At 51.7% G+C, this 18,804-nt stretch overlaps 1 protein-coding gene across 12 annotated transcripts in view; it reads right to left on the bottom strand.

Moving 5' to 3' along the window:
• Window positions 1–1,157: 1,157 nt before the first annotated feature.
• BCORL1 (BCL6 corepressor like 1) overlaps window positions 1,158–18,804 on the bottom strand; it is a 43,379-nt gene continuing 25,732 nt past the window's right edge. For 11 of the 12 annotated variants that reach the window (XM_080990241.1, XM_080990236.1, XM_080990240.1 and 8 more), the window contains 11 exons: window positions 15,079–17,490; window positions 13,497–13,635; window positions 12,494–12,574; window positions 11,645–12,055; window positions 9,573–9,793; window positions 8,511–8,717; window positions 8,245–8,411; window positions 6,920–7,065; window positions 5,792–5,869; window positions 4,137–4,290; window positions 1,158–2,762 (listed from right to left, as the gene is read on the bottom strand). In XM_080990241.1, the coding sequence (XP_080846367.1) occupies window positions 2,480–2,762; window positions 4,137–4,290; window positions 5,792–5,869; window positions 6,920–7,065; window positions 8,245–8,411; window positions 8,511–8,717; window positions 9,573–9,793; window positions 11,645–12,055; window positions 12,494–12,574; window positions 13,497–13,635; window positions 15,079–17,490 (4,299 nt within the window). In that variant the 3' untranslated portion in view covers window positions 1,158–2,479. The remainder of the gene's footprint in view (window positions 2,763–4,136; window positions 4,291–5,791; window positions 5,870–6,919; window positions 7,066–8,244; window positions 8,412–8,510; window positions 8,718–9,572; window positions 9,794–11,644; window positions 12,056–12,493; window positions 12,575–13,496; window positions 13,636–15,078; window positions 17,491–18,804) is intronic. The other variant, XM_080990237.1, reaches the window with a different exon arrangement.

Below are 18,804 nucleotides of genomic sequence, written 5' to 3'. Positions count from 1 at the left end.
GGCCACCTTAGCTGCTGCTGAGACTTAAATTTCCATCATCCCTGACCATTGGGCAAGTTGGCTGAAAGTGCCTGGAGTTGAAGTCCACCCACAGCAACCAAAGGGCCACAGGTTTCCTGTCCCTGGGCAAAACCTTCCATATTGAACAGCCTGCCCCGGTTGCCACCCCCTGCAGCTACTCCTTCCCTTTGCGCAGTACTCACTGGGAAGACTTTTGCAAAGACAGGATGCTGCTGCAGCAAATCCCACCTTAGCTGAATGGTATGAGGGATAACCCAGCAAAGTGCCTTAAGATTTCTCTGCAACTGATAATTATACTCTGGTACTGTTTAAAGTGAGTATAGGGAACCGGTGACTCTCAAGAGTCCTTGGCCATTGCCCATGCTGGCTGGGGTGTTCCGAGTTTCCCCAACATCTGGAGGGCCACATGTTCCCCACTCCTGGTTTAAAGAGGAGGCAAAGGGGGCTAAGTACTAAAAAAACCAGCTGTGTGAACAGAGCACTTGCCTCCTTTAAAGAAATTAGAACATTGGGTTCGGATAGAGCTGGGAGAGAAAGTGTATGTGGAGGCTGACCCTTTCAACTTCCTCACACCCCATTTTACACAACTGGAATCACAGCAGCTTTAGCTGAGGGGTGAGTGGATGGGAATTCCAGTCAGGAAAGTGCAAGTCGCTTAAATGATGCACCTTTGAAAAACACGATGCAAGCTCTTGAATTAAAACTCCTGCAAGACGCCTTCATGCTCAACAGTTTAGGTGATGGACAACAGTATCGGTGCCAAAATCCATCTCCCTTCCTTGCTGATCTTGGTTTACTGGCCCGTAGTGGGACTAACAGCCCAGCGCTCTCTTCCCCCAACCAACAACAGCTTGCTTTGTCCTGGGAGGGATGGCAAGAAACTGTTTTCAAAAGCTAACTGTTATTGTACAGGTAAGCATCAAGTGGAAGTTGTTAAGTGTACTTCTTTGGTCTGCACAGCTCACTGCCAAAAATGGGTGGAAGAGGCAGCCATTATGGCATATAGAGAACACTCGTTTTCCCCTCGGAGCAGAAGTGCTTCTGTGATGGGGCTGCTTCCTCCCCACCCCCGCCCTGCCCACCAGGCTTCAGAAGTAAGAGAGGCCGGACCCAAAAGACGAGGCAGGAGACTGAGGCCCTGATGCAGGTTTTTCTGTACATAAGTGTTTTTGACACCAAAGCGTTGCTTAAAACAAATCAGAAGAAGAAGAAAAAGCAGCAGCTGCAGCACACGCCCCAAAGGCCCAAAGCCTTGGTGGAAAAGAGTGATGGGGGCGGAGAGAAGGGAACGCTGTTTGCTTTTTCCAAGGAAGGGGGCCTGCTTGCAAAACTGATTTTGGGGCTGTGCAAGGAAATGCAGCTCCCCAAGTGGGAAGGGGGGGAAAACACAACACAAAAGAACAAAAATGTCACCACCCAAAACAACCTCCCCAGAGCAGGGGAAGAGCCAAAATAATAAGAGATTGCCCAGTCCTTGTTAGCACCTGTACAATAAAACTGTACCACACAACCCCACCCCCTGCCCCCCTACCCTCCAAATGATCCTCTCTCTCTCTGCTGCCCTCACCCCAGCCGAACTGACTGAACAAGGATGAAATGGTAAAGAGGGAGTGGGGGGCAAATAAAATAGCTGAGACCACCAGGTGCCTTTGGCTGTATAATAATTCTGTTTCGAAAAGTGGCTAGCTGGACATAAGAAACAAAATAATATGATAAAAAGGGCAGGGAGGGAAATGCACCCAACCAGGGGTGCTAACTTGAATAAAGTACGGGGGGGGGGGCCAGGTGTCGCCTTGCTTAGCTGCTCACAAGACCTGATGACCGCACACCATTTGAATGGTTATGCTCCTCAACTCTGGGGGGCCCCGGCCCCTCAAATATTTTATTGTGGAGGCTGAAGGTTGGCTCCTACTGTAGCTGGGTGTCTCTAAAACAGAGAGGAGAGAAGAAACAATAGCCTCCCTCTCGCTATTTTGTGGAGGAGAGGAGAAAGGGAGCCCCAAGCTTAGTCACTCAGGGGAATCCCAGAGGCGATGGTGGCTGCAGGAAGTTGTCCCCTGTCTCTCCACTCACCCCCCGCCCCCGAATCACAGTGATACAGACTTAGCAAGAACAAAAAAGAAAAAGAACACCACAAATTAAATACTAATTTAAATAAATACTCTGGTAGAGCTTGGGGGTGGGGAAAGAGATGCAGTTCCATGGAGAGGCTTCCGAACCACCGAGGCCCTGCAGCAGGTGAACGAGTGCAGAGTCCAGGGCACAGGGGACGGCAGCTTCCTACCCCCGGGGTGGGTGGGAAGGTAGGAGGGCAGGCGGTGAGCACCCGTTGCAGTTCGTCAGGGAGGACCAGGCAGACAGACGCCCTGCCCGCGAGAAGGCCACCTTCTCTCCTTGGTCCAGATTATTGCCTCGCAGTGCAGTCCGACACCAACAGAGGGGAATGCCCAGCCCCCCGTCAGCTGCTCCAGGCCTCCAACATCACCTCCGAGCCCAGCAGCCGAGCCAGCTCTGGCTCGTGGCGCACCAGCTCCACCGTCTCTGCAGCGCCCAGGGCCAAGGGGGGCGCCATGTGCGCCTGGATTTCTTCCGGGGCCAACACCTGGCTCAACGACATCTGGCGCTGGAACTCCACCTTGGGCAGGGTGGTCACCTCGAAGTGTGGGAAACGGGCCTGAAAGATGCGGGACGAGAGCTTCAGCCGCTTCAGCACGTCCGAGAAGAGGAACCAGTTGCAGGGCCTGGGCAAAGGGGAGAAGCGCGGTGGTCAGTAGGGACATGCTCTCTGTGCCCATCCCTCCCCTGTTCTCCATTTCACCCTCCCACCCCCACAGTCAATGTTCTAAAAGCTGAAATGCAAGGGTTGAAACCTACCCATAAGCGACACCATCCCATCTTGACGGAAGCCCATTTTCCCCATATGTTGCTGGATCGCAACCGCCATTATTCTTCCCACTGGCCAAACTGGCTGGGGCCAACAGGAGTTGGAGCTCAATGACATCTGGAAGGGCCACATGTTCCCCATCCCTAATGTACTCGGAGCAACTGCCCTATCTTCTAGTGCCGTGTTTCCCCAAACGTGGGTATGCAGCTGTTTTGGGGCTATGATTCCCATCATCCCTGACCACTGGTCCTGCTAGCTAGAGATGATGTGAGTTGTGGTCTGAAAACAGCTGGAGACCCAAGTTTGGGAAACACTGTTCGAGTGTTTTTATTTTAAAAGTGCTCGTGCTGCAATGCCACACAACCTCTCTCCCCAGCCGTTAGCACCCACCTCACATCATCCAGGGCCACAACTGCCTGGTGCAAGTAAGTGAAAAGGATGGTAGTGCTTTGTTTTTGAAGACCATGCTTCTAACCCTCATGGGTGCCCATTATGCTTGAATACACTGCAGGCCTGGCCCTACCGACATCTCAGCAGGAGGCAGGACTTGGGTCAGGTAGTGGGACTTCTGGGTAGCTCGTCTCTGTGCTGTGCGGCCCTCCCCCACCCCTCCCCCAGCTTCTGCCTAATAAAAATCAGAACCAATGATGCAAAAGCACAAGACATTCTGAGATCTGCTTCCTTTGCATCCTTTATCTGGGTCACAGCTTTGTAACGACTGCAGCACCAGCAGTTTGGAACGGTGCTTTTGCAGATGCAGGATCTTGGCCACGACTCTACCTGCCCCCACCCCCATCCTTTTGGAACCACGGAGCACCCACCACTTCCACGCTTAACATGCAGAATAGGCATCATGTACCCCACCACCACAAAGCCTCTTATTTTGTCATGGTTTGCCAGTCTCTCATTTGTCACAGCAGGCTCTCTGAATGCCCCTTCCCTCCTTGAGCAGCTGGCAAAACCTTGCTGTGCCTGTGTGAGCTAGAGAAGGAAAGGGAAAGTTGACTTGCAAGCAAATGCACGTCTCGCTCATCCTTTCTCCAAGGCTCTCAAAAGCTGTTGTCTGCAACAGACCCGTCCTTCCGTCCCTCCTGCTCACCACCTTCCAATGACACTGGCCTTCGGACTTCAGGGCTCCTCTTTCTCCCAGGGAGTAGTGGGGTGGTACAATTTGGCCCGTTCTCACAAGCTCCCCAAGCTCTCCCAACAAGGAGATGCTGGCACTACTCACCCCCGGGAGACAGACACTTCCAGGTTGTAGCAGGGGAGCAGCGGCTTGTCGGAGAACTCAAACATGAGGTGGTCCGAGTCCTGCTCATCTTCCTCCTGATCAGAGCTCCCGGGAGGGTTGAGCAGAAGGTCACAGCCGATTTTATCTTTCCCCTCTGAAACAAGGGATGCGGGAAATGGAGAGGGAGAGGGAGGTGAGCTAGGGGAAACGCCACGGGCTCAAAGAACTCTGCACGCACAACCTTGCTCCCTAGCCTTCCCTGTGCCCAGTTCACTTGCTGGACAGCCATCGCCATAGCAACCCGACCATGGGCTGCAAAAGAAGCCCAGCATGGAGATGCCTGGAGGAACAGCTGGCAGAAGCCAATAGAAATTTAGAGACCACTATGGGGCTGTGTTACGCTGCAATGCTGCAGGAGTGCAGAAGGCTCAGGCTGGGTGAGGAATGTAGCCCTGCAAGAATGACAGCTCCTGTTTTGAAAAACCCCATGCATCTAGCCTTTTTAGGGGCAGAGAAACATCTGGCAGTGCAAGTAAGCTGGGTCTCCTGATGTTTCGGAGGTCAGCATGTAAGGTTTCCAGTGGTTGGGGTGCACAGCTCATCAGCCCCTCCCAGGATCAGCAAAGCTAGAATAAATGACAGATAACCCCCCCCCCCAAACAGTGGGATAAATTGTGCATAATAAGGGAACATGCACAGTGCTCAATCCTCGTCCTTTAGAGCTACCTTCTCCAATGTGGTGCCCTCCAGTTGTTTTTAGACTACAACTCCCATTACTCATGACTGTCAGCAGTGCTGGCTGGGGTTGATGGGAGCTGGGATCATGCAGCATCTAGAAGGCACCAGGTGAGGGGAGGCTACTTTCAGCAGGCACAAAAATCAACTCTTCTGGACTGCACGGATGCAAAAATGCTGGGTTCCTCTTTCCCACATTTAAACAGAGAAGACAAACAGTCCTAGATACATACTCATTTCCCCACTCTCTCCACTCTCAGGACGGGAGAGGCCAACTTCCTCGGGCACAGGAGCAGCAGGTTATTTTCTCCCAGAGAATGGCTGGAATTCTGGCACAAGGTATGCCAAAAGTCACCCATCTCTTGCTGCCTACTGCTTGCCCAGAGCTGCCACTAGGACAAGGACAGGGAACCTGTGGCCCTCCAGATGTTGCTGGACTCCCAACTCCCATCAGACCAAGCAAATGGTTAGGGATGACGGAAGCGGAAGTCAAGCAGCACCTGGAAGGCCACAGGTTCCCTATCCCTGCCTAGGCTGAAGAAGGGAAGGCACCAGCAAAGGAACAAAGAACGGAGGAAACATCCCAAGGTGCGCTTGTGAGACCAACACGTCTTGAGCTTGAAGGCTCTTCCACAGGGGCAACCAAACTGGTTTCTTCAAAGGGCAGTAACTGGGCAAAATCACCCACCTTTTGAAGAAAATGGTTCAAACACATCTTTGAAGATCTTTCTCCTCCACTCAGTACGCTGCAGTAGCAAGTGGTTTCAGACCAAAAGACAGAGTGCTTGGGAAACAAAAAATGCCCTGCACTTCATTCCCTTGCTCCAAACATCCTGCCTCTAAGGATGGAGGGAAGCCGATCAGCTCCACTACATGTTGTTTCAGGGAGCAGGGAAAAGAGGTAGGTGGGGTCTACTCACCTACTATAGTGCTGCTGTAAAAATCCCAGGCTGTATGGGGGTCCCCTTCAGCTCGACCCTGCAGATCCAAGAGGTAATCTGCAAGAAGATAAAATGGAATAAAGGAAGCTGAGACATCAATGTGTTTTCGGGTGCTTAGGCAAGGTTCCCAGAGAGTAAGGTGGGGGACTTTTTGACCTGGTGTGCCAGATATTTTATCTCTTCCTATCCTTGTGTCTGCACTTTTACAGGTAGGCAGAGGCAACCCATCAGCCATCAGGTGACCATTAAGTAGGCAATCTTGCTCACCTGTTTAAGTTAACTTGTGGAAGGAAAAAGTCACCAGGAAGCAGCAAGGAGCAGAACTGAACTGTCTCTCATCAGGTGATGGGAGGGCACTTAAAATACTGATGCTTTGGCTGAGCATACCAGCTCCATGTGGGGAACAGGCAGGCACAGCCCATCAACTGATTTCACCCACCCATCAAAGTGATGTCAGGTGACTGACCAAAGAGGGCAGAGTTTAGGGGAAATGGTCTCATGGGCCAAACTGGACCCAAAATTGGCCTGCAGGATGAAGGTTCCACAATCCTTGCCATAAAAACTGATTAAAGCAGGGTTTCCCAAACTTGTGCCTCCAGCTGTTGTTGGACTACAACTCCCATCACCCCAAGCTAGTAGGAGCAGTGGGTCAGGGATGATGGGAATTGTAGTCCAAAAAACAGCTGGAGACCAAAGCTTGGGAAACCCTGGATTAAAGGCATAATTCATTGTGGATTTACCATGAAAGATTGTGATGTTATGATAAATCCACATAAATCCACCTTTAATGGAGCAAAATTCTTCGTCTTTTGCTCACTGGTACCTTCTAGAAATATTCTTGTAGGATTCTAGTCTAATGTTTTCAAGGTAGAGCCCTCCAATATGAATCCGTCCAAAGCCCTCCTCAGAGGGAAAACTATGCACCAGAATCAACCCAAAGAAGCATGCATATATCCTGCAGAAAGATGTCCTTTAGTGCAAATCAGGCACTTTTCCTGCAAAACCCATGTGCATTTTCGACTGCAGCAACACACACGTCATATCTAGTATCCAATGGCCGGGGTGTGTGTAAAATTGCTGCCTTACCTTTGACAAAAGGAAACCTACCATTAAGGAAATTTTTCATGTTTTCGCTGCTGGCCAGCTTCAGGGCAGTCTGCCCCGAATATGTAGCCAGGGTTGGGTCAGCACCGTAAGACAGCAGGAGCCACATGATCTCCAAGTTGTCATTTGCTGCAGCGTCATGGACAGGCCTGCCAAGAGACAAAGAGTTTTAAATCGGATTTCACAGAGTCAAAAGGCTGGAGCTGAGCAGGGATCACCCATTCCTCCCTGGCCTTCCCCATAGGACAGCCATCAGGGAACCCTTAAGGAACCTGCAAGGGACCCTACCCCTCCTGTTTGCCTTTGTGAAGTGTTGTGTACTTTCTGTTAATGGCAGGCGGTAAGCTCAGCATCTGCTTGCCTACAAGAGGTTCCAGGTTCAATACCCAAGGAGCTTCTGGTAGGGCTGGGAGAGACTCGTCTGAAAAAACCAGCCAGCCTCAGCCAGCCAGCGTAAACAATATGCTGAGGTGGGTGGAAGGGTCCTGTGCTCTGCTACATATTTTAAATAGGGAGAAATGAATATGGAGAAATGTCCACTGCTGGCCTGCCCTTGGTAACTGAGTGACGACCATATTATTAATAAATAATTATCCTGAGCTGCAAGGATTTAAAGAAGTACCAGACATGACGGAGCCACAGCTCAATGGCAAAGCACATGCCTTTCAAGTACGCGGGACAACAATTTAGTCCCCGGAATTACTCGATAAAAGATCCAGGCACCGCCACTTTGGGCTCGGGACATTGCAGAACCGCTGCCCCTCAGGGTAGGTGAGTGCATTAGACAGCCCATCCATCGTGTCTTTCTCATGGGGTGCAGCCTGGACTGGACTGCTTTCAAGACCGCGGAGGGATTCTTGCTGAGCCTTCTCCCTAGCATGCTATTTTTCTATGTGCAGGGATTTTTAAATAGAGAGTAGCTCCACTTCAGCAGACAGTTCTCAACCTTCAGAACTGGCTGAAATTCAGTGCAAGATGTCCCTCTTAGAGCACATGAACAAGGTAGGTTGCATTTATTTATTTAATTGCCACCCCACCTTTCCTCCCAAGGATCTCAAGGAAGTTTACGTGGTCTCCCCCATCTCTTTACCCTCATGAAAAAGGGTATGGCTGGTCCAAGATTGCCCAGAGAGTGGCAGAGTTGGCAATGGAACCTGGCTCTCCTCTGCCCTAAATCTGACACTCTAAAGTACTGCACCACAGCAGCTTTCACTGGCTTAACTCGTCAATGTTACAGATCCAGAAGCTAAAACGGGCCAAATGAGGCCCAGAGTCAGCAGACCTCTTAGCCCCTGGCAACTGTGGTTCCTCAGCAGCAGTGGACTTGCCTGGTGCCATCCTGTGCACTGCAGTTCACGTTTGCACCATGCTCCAGCAAGAGCTGCAGGATGTCCACCCAGCCGCGAGCGCAGGCCTCGTGCAGGGCTGTGTAGCCTGCGTTGTCCCTGTGGTTGACATCGTTGTTTTCCTTCTGCAGGCAGTACATCACCACATCCTGGAGAAAGAACCCCCAACCAAGATTAGTAAACAATGGCAGCACTTGTCTCCTGCTGTTTATCTATCCGCCCCGCCCCCTGCAAGAACTGGCACCCACCTTGTAGCCAAGCCGGGCTGCTCTCTGCAGCAGTGTCTCCCCGGCATTCTTGTTCACAATCAGTCGGCGAGCTTCAGGGGGCACCGGCGGGGCTGCGGGGGGCTCGGGGGATCTTTCTGATTTGTGCTGCCGGGACTTGTTCAACAAACAGGGTTCCCGAGCTTTCTTTGGAGAGCGTGTCTTGGACTGGCTCAGGCGTGCCTTGGCCTTTTTTTAAAAAAAAAAATGGAACACAGAGAATGATTGGGGAGGAAGAAGAGTAGCGTCAGAACAGGGCTAAGCGAAGAAGAATTCTGAACCTCTAAAAAAACCAAAAAAAGCTTGCATTCCACAAGGTCACAGTTTACATCAATAACACGTTTACTTTTGTATGAACACTCAATTCTGCTTCTGCTAGCTGTGGAGAAGGGCAGAAAATGATATACAATATGGAAGTCCGGAAATCTCAGCAGTGTAAATCACACTCTCCAACACCACACTAGCCCAGTTTCCTGGGATCTCACAGGCATCACTCACATTTTGTTAAATCTTAAAAAAAGAAAAGAAAACTGAGACTCCCAAACGCTGGATTCGGCTCCCAGTAATCCATTCTGCCTTTGCATTGTGCACTGGAGGGCAGATAAGATTGCCAATCTGGGTTCTGAACACATACACACCTGGCTTCTGCTCTGATCATATTGAGAGCCCTTTAAAATAAAATGAAAAATGCTGGCAGATCCATTCATAGGAAGTGAGGGAGCAGCTGTACACCAAGATGAGACTCTTCGTTATGCTTAAATTAATACTGTTGACAACAGGGATATGCTGCCTGTGGCACTTCAGCTCCCTCCCACCCCAGCCAGGAGGGTTATGGGTTGCCCATCCTTGGTATGCAATACCAAGTGGCAACTTCCCAAGGCCCCAGGCAACCGAGATAAGTTATTTCCCAGCAACTGCTAGCTAAACCTTTTAACTGGCAATTGAGCCTGGTTTTGTAGCTCAGACTCCCACAGAGCCCTGGGTGCAGCACCCCTCTAACCCTATCCCGAAATCAACTCCAGCACCTCCTAAGCAATACTGTACCTTCCCCTCTTCACAGACGCCTGAGAGGTGTTTGGTTTTGCATTTGCGTTTCCCAGAAGGTTTCTCTAGCACATCCTGGATGGGAGCCGAGTCAGGGTGATCCAAGAGGAATCCGTTGTGAAAGTCCAGGCGTCCTTGGAGGGTTGGAGAAAGCCTGCTCCTCAAACACAGGTCTGAGCCTTTGCTCGGCACAGCATCCTTGTGCTTTCGGTACCTGAAGTCTGCAAGGCAAGCCAGAGGGGGATTAAACAGAACAAGGAGGCTCAAATGCAGACATCCCTGTGAAGCCCTTCCGGGAGGCAGCCTAGCCTCAGAATCAGCTCCCGAACACGCAAACAGAAGTGGGAAGTAGAAAAAGAAAGGAACAGCAGAGGCTTCAGAGCAAGCTTCTTGGTTAGCTCCCCTTGCATACCATCAGCCAGCCGTGGGTACGCCAGAGGAAGCTGTCCAGCATCCTCAGTCTATGGAGTGCTGCTAAGCAACTGCTCCCATTTTAGCCAACTGAAACGGCACTAACGTCACAACTTCTGCACCTATTTCCCTAGCCCCCTTCTATTCTGAGCCACTGCCACATTACAGTGGCAGTGAGTTCCGTAGCTTTATTGCATTTATTATTATGCCATCGATGTACATGATCCTTTGCTAACAACTTGAAAGGAAGATGGACCAGAGGGCCAGAGAACTGCAAAAGCAAAGGATTCTGGGAAACTGATACCTTTGACCAGAAGCAAAGAATTAGCATACAAACGAGGACGAAGAGAGAAGCAGACTGGTGGACGGACCCACCACTGGCAGCACACGCCGTTAGATACACTGCAGACGTCCACAATCGCCTCAAAGGGAAGCTGTGCTTGAAGTTCTACGTAGTTTCCTCCTGCTTAAATGAGCTTTCCCACAATACATGCGGCCCTGTCCTCCCTTAAGGCTTCCAGGCCTTTAAGCTCTTCGCAAAGCACTCCACAGCTTTTTCCACCCCTGCTAGCAAAACCCAAGCCGAAGCAGCCGCCCCCTGGTGGCTACCACAGCTGACAAACTGGACAGTTGTGCCTTGCTCCGTGCCACTACGGAAGACATGTCCTCACTCAGGCTGAAGAGGGAGGCCTTCCTGCAGCCGACAGCAGGATTAATTTGGCAAGCCTGCAAGAGCAATTGTCCCTCTTCTTTCCAATGGCCTAAAAGGGTTTTGTTTCTGTTTTTGTTTCTTAAAAAAAGATGCCAGAAAGGAGAGGGACAATTGCTTGTTATTTCCTCTCTGGTAAAGCACTGCCTTTTAAATTCTAGGGAGGAGACGGCTGCAGCATAAGTTGTTCAAAGGGCACTCCACAGACTTAACAGCCGTTCAACAACAAATAAGCAGGCTAAGACGCTGGCGAGGTCTATTTTGGACAACCTCTAGGGAAGTGAAGTTGGATGGGTATCCACCAGGGGTGCTTCAGGCACAGGCAGAGCTGTGTGCAGTTTGTTCAGCACTTCGTGCAGGATGACAAACTTCAGACTGCACCACATGGTTCAAAATGCATGGTTAATGCTTGGCAAAACCTCAGAAGACCCAAGGAAGGGAGACCGCCTGTCCCAGGTTCACACTGTTTCCATGGGCTATTACTACTGCACATGCACAGAAACATGGTGGGCAATCTAAGAGTGCTGGCAACCACTGTGTGCAGCGGGGGCACACAGGATGTACAATGTTTCCCTCTCTGCCCCTTACAACCCTCCCAGTCACAGGTATTGGCATGGACTGGCTCAGCCCACAAATCTGTGTTTTTTATTTACCAGCCTGCCCCACGGCCAGCAAGAAACATGGGCTACGCTTTCTTTAAGAATTGCATTCTGCCAAGCAGGTTGGCAGAGGAGAGGCAGAAAGGTACATGCCTCCTTTGCGAGCCCACTCACTCGCCTGCATGGGATTCCTGGTTGCCCATGGCGACCAAGTGAACTGTTAAATGTGAAGCTGCCACAGGGCCAAGTACCACTAGCCTGACAGCGCAGAAGTTGCCCCAAGGGCTGCCGCCTTAAGGATCCCTGTGCTGCAGCCATGCCCCATGCTGTTCCTGGTGGCTCCCCTTCGCTACCTGCTTTCATTTTCCGCCGCTTATGGCAACAGCTCGTGTGCTCCTCTTTCTCCCGCTCTATCAAGTACTCTCCAGTCTGGTACTTCCAGCTTTTCTGCCTCCTCCTCTTCTTCCTCTTGATGTGGCCGCTCTCCTCCTCCGCCTCCTTGCGGCTCCACAGCTGCCGAGTGGCGTCCACTTGCCATGGCATCCCCTGACTCTTGCGTGAGTGGAAACTGCTCTTCTCTGACCGCGACCGCTCTCCGTCTTTGCAGCTGGAGTGGGGGGAGAGGCGGTGGGATTTTCTCAGCCTGCGATGCCTCGGGGCGAGCTCATCCTCTCCCTCGACATTCTCTTCTTCCTCTTCCACCGGCGGTAGAATCTCCTGGCCACACTCCTCCAACATGTTAACAGAAGAGCCTCCCATGCTTCCTACAGGAAGAAGGAAAGGAAAGGACCCCCTCGCTCTTCAATCAGAATTAAGCACTACACCTCGGGATCTCAGCTTTAGCAACGGCTCCCTCTTTTGTGCCCAATTTTCCCTCTCAGAATCCCCTAATATATAATTCATTTCACAAGTAACAACAACAAAACAATTAGCAAATCCAGATGCTGATTTTTCTTCAAAATTCACTCTGAGGAAGAGACCTGTGCAACTCAAAAACCTGCACACTTGGTTTCAAAATTAAATTGACCCAAAGTACAGATATTGCTTGTCTCTTTCTGCATGGTTGTTTAGGGACTGGGGGACCGAGGCAGCTAAGCTAAGAAGATTTCACACAACACACAAGCATACGTTTCAGACGGACCACAGCCCCCTGAAAAAAAGCCAGGTTCCCCTCCCCCAGGTCGAAGGAATCAGCCACTCACCTGTCTGGCTGCGTGTCCGGCTGCTCAGCACCACAGGAATGAAGTCCTGGAAACTGTTCTTTGATTTCTTCTCAATAAAAGCTGAGGAGGATTGTTTGGTTGGGGGGAAAGAAAAGAAAAAAGAAGAGAGCTCTGAAAACTAAACTGCCATCTGGAAAAATACAACTATTGGTCCAGGGAAGCTGTGCATCCTCCATCCTGCCCCCACCCCAGAGGAGATCTCAGCCACAAGCAGGTGTGAAGCTGGGAAAGTGAGCCCACAAACCCAAAAGGGTGTTTTCAGACACACAACTCGAGATTAAGGAAAAACAGATCAAACTGTGCATGGGTTCAGTCGTTCAGTCTGCTCTGTCCCACTTCCACATTAATTGGAAAATATGCTTTAAAATTTTCATTTCTATCCCGCCCTTCCTGCCCACCTAAAATACACATTTAAAACGTATTTTGGTACCCCCCCAATCTTTATTTATTTTAGCTATGAGCTGTATTGCAAAATTTGAACAAGTGCAGAACCCAAAGGACAGTTGTGTTCTGATTTGCATTATCATCAGCTTGTACTCTCATGCCCAGCTCAACAGGCAAGTGGTCCTGCCGTGGTTGCACAAACAAAAACTGAGGTAGAGGAAATTGCAATAAAATAAAATAAAAACCTACATCTAAGTTGTCTAATAGGCTTGATGTTTGTTAAACCTTTGATTACATGTATTTTGCTTCCTCACAAGAAAGGAAAATGCTAGGTACGCTACTGTATTTTAAGGAAGCAAGCCACAAATTCAGAGAACGGGCCTCATATACCCCAGAGAGGATGGACAGAAACCCCTCACACTGCAGGTAGCAGCTCTGCCCTTTAAGGGGGGCTCACTCCCATTTCGATCCCTCTCTCAAGAGGTAGGCAAAGATGGGCTGTGCCCAGCAGAGAGAGACCCAGCGTAGGAGAGTCTTCCATGGATGTTGGACACTTTTAGGAAAGGCAATCGCCAGAGCCCAGACCCAGCTCCTGTACCTTCTTCGCAGCTGTGCCCACGATGCCCTGGAGACGCCTTCCGGCGCTTGCGCTTGGCGCGGGGGCTGCCATGCTCCTTCGTGGAGCCCGACCGGCTCTCCTGCTTGCTGACCTCATGGGAGCTGTGGTGCTTCCGCCACTGTGGACACAGAAGAGACACACTGGCGGTGAGAGGAAGCGAGAGGTCTTTGCCAGGTTTGTTCCACGTTATTTTTTTTCCACGTTTGTACCCCACACCTCCAGCGCTCCCATGTCCCCAGGGCTGCTTGCAATTGAAATGAAACTTCAGAAATACAACACAAGGCAGAATAAAACTCTGGAACTGAAATGCTAGGAAGATCCAGCAGATTTAAAAAAGGCACGGCAATAAAAACCACTACCCCAATCTGCTTAGCAGGTAAAAAAATAAACAAATGAAATTAAAACCTGGGAAAATGGAAAAGGTCTTAGCTGGTGATGAAATGACATAAAATCAGGTGCCACCTGGGGGAAGTGTGTGTGTGTGTGTGTGTGTGTGTGTATGTATATAGGAATACCTGAAAAGGTCTCTCACTGCCCTTATTGCCATTCACTTAGCCTTTGAAGGGCAGGTCACCCTCAGAAAGGCTACAGAAGTGAACTTCAGTCACAGTGGTAGGGAGGAAGACAGTAAGAGATAATCTGGGTTCCAAGCCATGCAAGAGCTTTAAAATGATAAGCACGGGCCACTTTGAACTGAACTCTGAAAGAAATCAGAAGCCAGGCTGTGGCTTCTTAATGGCTGTGTCTCATTCAAGCAGCTGCTGGCAACAGGGCATGCACTTGGGGCAATTAAAACAGACTTGCCCTAAGCCATATGACACAGCCAAGTGCCTCTGAGCCTCTTCTGACGTCACATGCTCCATCTAGCTGCACGAAGAAACCTCTGACACAAGTAAAGTCAAACCCAGGGAAAAGCCCAAGGCATTCTGATAAGGCTGGAGCCACCAGACAAAACCAGAAATGCTTCCAAGACCACATCTGGGATTCACACATCAGCCTCACCTCCAACTAGTGTGTTACACAGAGATTCAACCTGGATACAGTTTTTTAGAGGACAAACTACATTTTAAAATGTAACATCAGAAGCATTTTGTCATGTAATTATTTTTCCTGGATCCGTTCTGTCTGTTAGCTAAGATACAGCGAAAATAAGAAACTGAATAAAAAATAACCAACCAGGACATTCGTGTTAACAATGGACACTGATCCTAATAGTGCTCTTGTGCATCAAACAAGCACTTCTCATGAGGGAGAGTCACAAAATAATTTAAGATGCACAATGTTATCACATGAAATTCCTGGTTCTGTCTGCTGTCCAGGCAAGATTCTCTCCTTCCTGTAGTATTGGAAGCAGCTCTTCAGGACCTCCATCAGCACTACAGGAGGTTACTTCCAACATCTTTCAATCCTGGTTCATCTTTTACCTTGTCCTCAGCAAGAGATTGGTCCTCCCTGAGGACTCCCTAACCTTCAGCCCAATCTCACCCATTCCACCCCTCAGATGCTGCTCCAGGAAACGCTGGGTGCGATCCCTGTTTTCACATCAGGGCAAGTCACTCACCTTGTGGGTGTGCAGGTTCTGGCTGTCCGATTTGCAGGGGGCCTGAGATTCCTCACTGCCCCTGCACTTCTGCTTCTTGTGGGTCAGGCGGTCTGGCCCGTCATGCTGCCGCTTGGACTTGCAGGGGAAGCCCTCCTCCACTTTGATGTGGGCCACCCCCTTGAGCTTGGCTTTCGGAGGGCTTCTCGAGGCAGCCCCAGCATGCAGACAAGTGGTGGAGGTGATCAGCACCTCTGGCTCCACCCGTTCCTTCTTCACGCGGCTGAGATCAACCTGGTGCACACTGCGGAGAGTGACTTCTGCCGCCGGCTGATCCCGAGATGCGTTGCTGCACTTCCGGTCCTTGCGCTTGCTCCCTGGGAGAGGCGTCTCAGAGGCCGTCCGCACGCTTGGCTGGCTAGCTAAGGAAAGGCCGTGAGATAGGTAGGCAGTCAAGACCTGGTTTTTAGGCTTGGCGTCCCCGGGGCGCTTGCGGCTGCAGCCCTCTGGGGGAGCTTTGGGCTGCGGGGTGGCCTCTGCTGCCAAGTCAGCCTCGAGTCTGTCGGAGTCGTATTTTGGGATGAGACCCTCGGAGCCCCTTGCGTCTGGGAGGCTGGTCTGAAGAGCTGGTGAGATGCACAAAGGGCTGGCTGTGTTCGGCAAGGCTGCCTTACAACCCTTGCCCTGAGAGGGAGCTTCGGGGGGCTTCTGGACCACAGCAGAGGACTCTATCGGCTGCACACCAGGGAACGTGGCCAGCTCGCCTGCGCCAGCTGGTTTGCAGGGGGCAACTTGACTCGGGCACAGCTGCCCGGCTGCCGAGATGCCGATGGAAAGCAGAGGGCCCTGATGATAAGGCGACCACCCCACGGGCAGCAGCTGGGGGCTGGCAGGCTTCCCGTTGACTGAGCACCGAGGGTAAACGCTTCCCTGGCTGGGGCTCCAAATGGCCATCTCCTTTGAAGGGTGCAACTGGGCCCCTGGGACACCCCGGCCACGAAGGAGCTGCCGTGCGGGGTCAGGAGGCCCCTCTCCACCACTCTTCTTCCCGGGAGGCAGCCCACCACTGCGAGGCTCTCCCTGGTCAACAATGGAAATGAGCTCTTGCTTGGCCAGATGGCGGGAGTCCCTGCCAAGGCCGGGGCCGGAATCCTTGCCCAGCAGCACGGAAGCTGGGACTGGGTTGGCCACCCCAACGTAGGTGCCTGGGATGGTGCTGATGAGGGCAGTCGAGTTCTTCACCCAGGAGCCCTGCTCCCCATTGCGGAGGAACTCCGGGAAGATGACGAAGGGTGAAGCGGTGCCCGGGCCGCCAATGGCCTGAGCCACCCGCTGAGGCTTGGAGAAGACCGTGGTGAGCAGTGCTTTGCCGCTGGTGTGCACCGGGGTCAACACAGGCATCGGGGGCGTCTTGCGCTGGCTCGGAGGAGGCAGCTTCTGGCGGTTTGACTTGGCGGAAAGGTCAAGGGGCATCTCGCTGCATTCCGGGGAGACCATCTCACGCTCCAGCTGTGGGGGGGATTTCAGCGGGGAGATGGAGGCCAGGACGCCTGAGGGAAGCTGTTCCGGGACTGCCGGGGCCCTGGTGAGCACGCTGGCGGCGACTGACAGCGGGACAGTGCTGGCACCTGCTGCTGCCGAGGCTGGCGTGCTAGGCGAGAGGTCCGAGCCTTCGACAGCAGAGGAGGGCCCAGTGACTGCAAGGGCGCTGCTCTCCCCTGACGGGGCAGGGCAGTTCAGCTGGCTTGTCTCCACAGGCGCCACTTTGGGATCTGCGGCCAAAGGCCTGGCCACGGAGAAGGCATATGGGTAAGAGCGCAGCTCAGAGGGGGCGAGAAGGCTAGGCAGGCAGGGGTCTTGTGGGAAGGAGGGTATGACAGGCAGGGCAAGGGCAGACGGGACCCCGAGTGGGCTCGGAAGAGGTGGGAGGTAAACCAGGGGCTGGCTGGGGGTGAGGACTGCTCCAGGTGGGAAGGAGAGGGCCATTTTTTGCATAGCGGGGGCCTGAGAAGTGGAGAAACAGACGCTTTTCAAGGTGAAGGTGGCTGGGGGAGAGGTCAAAGTGCTGCAGCTGTTGGTGGCCGTGGCGGCGGCAGCCGTGGCGGCAGCTGTCAGGGTTGTGCCAGCAGCTGGGGTGCTCTTCTCCTTTGCTGGATGCTCACTCTCCAGAGCCTTTGGGCAAGCAGGGGAGACCTCTGCCGCCTCCTTAGCAGACGGCTGTGCACAGTCCGGGCTGCTGCTGCTCTCTGGCCTTGTGAGTCCGCCCTCCCTAACTTTGCCTGGGTTGGCATCGCCGCCCTTCAAGGCCTTCTCAGCACAGTCTGGCTCGCAGGGCTGCTCCTTAAGTGTAGGTCCGAGTTCCTCCTCCACGATGCCCTCTGCCTCAAACCCTTGGGCACTGCCGCCGCTACTCGAAACTGCCGTGAGCTCCACCTGCAGCAACGAGGGAAGGCAATTGCGTCAATAACACTATTGTATAAACATGTTGTTGGTGTTTCACATGCAAATTATATCAGGAATCCTAAAGCAGGTTAGAAATCAGTTTTATTGTCTTGCTAGGGAGCCAAGGCAGAGTGACTCGCCTAAGGCTACCTGGAATCAACAAGGGTGACCCACACCTCCACCTGGTACGCCGGGTTAGACCCCACCTCCCTTCAGACTGCCTCACCAAAGTAATGTGTGCCCTGGTTATCTCCTGATTGGACTACTGCAATGTGCTCTACATGGGGCTACCTTTGAAGGTGACTCAGAAACTACAACTAATCCAGAATGCAGCAGCTAGACTGGTGACTGGGAGGGGCCGCTGAGACCATATAACACCGGTCTTGAATGACCTACATTGGCTCCCAGTGCGTTTCTGAGCACAATTCAAAGTACTGGTGTTGACTTTAAAGTCCTAAATGGCCTTGGTCCAGTATACCTGAAGGAGCGTCTCCTCCTCCATCATTCAGCCCAGACACTGAGGTCCTCCTCCGAATCTTCTTCTGGTGGTTCCCTCACTGCAAGAAGCGAAGTTACAGGGAACCAGGCAAAGAGCCTTCTCTGTAGTCAGGCCCGCCCTGTGGAACGGCCTCCCATCAGATGTCAAGGAAATAAACAACTATTTGACTTTTAGAAGACATCTGGAGGCAGCTCTGCTTAGGGACGTTTTTAATTTTGATGTTTTAGTATGTTCTGATATATGCTGTAAGCCTGTAAGCTGCCCAGAGTGGCTGGGGAAATCCAGCCAGATGGGCAGGGTATTATTATTATTATTATTATTATTATTATTATTATTATTATTACCAGCACCTAATTTCATGGCAGAGGCAAGAGGTGAACTGAGAACTGTCCAGTTCATGTTCTGGTTTGTTTGTTTTAATAGCCACTATGCAACATTTGTTCGAAGAAAGCAACATAAGAATCCCTTTCCTGCTTCATCAGATCAAAGGTCCCTATTTGTCCCCAATATCTGGTGCTCGGGGACAGACTGCCTCAGCACATGGAGGTTCCACTTAGCTACCCTGGCTTAAGAAACAGGAATATCCTTTTGTACCAGGTTCAGATGACTGGCCCATCTAACCCAGCACTGTCTTCTTTGACTGGCAGCAGCTTCCCAGGGTCTCAGGCAAGAGTCCTTCCTAGAACCTGCAACCTGATCCTCTGGAGTTGACGTGGATGGAGCCTGGGTCTATACACATGCAAAGCAGCTGCTCTACCTCTTGGTCATGGGGTAAACAGCCATCAACAAATCTCTCCTTCTCCTCC

This window comes from Podarcis pityusensis (assembly GCF_964106645.2).
Source record: "Podarcis pityusensis genome assembly, chromosome: Z".
Classification (NCBI taxonomy): domain Eukaryota; kingdom Metazoa; phylum Chordata; class Lepidosauria; order Squamata; family Lacertidae; genus Podarcis; species Podarcis pityusensis.
The sequence above is the reverse complement of the archived record's forward strand: the minus strand, read 5'-3'. Positions and strand labels throughout refer to the sequence as shown.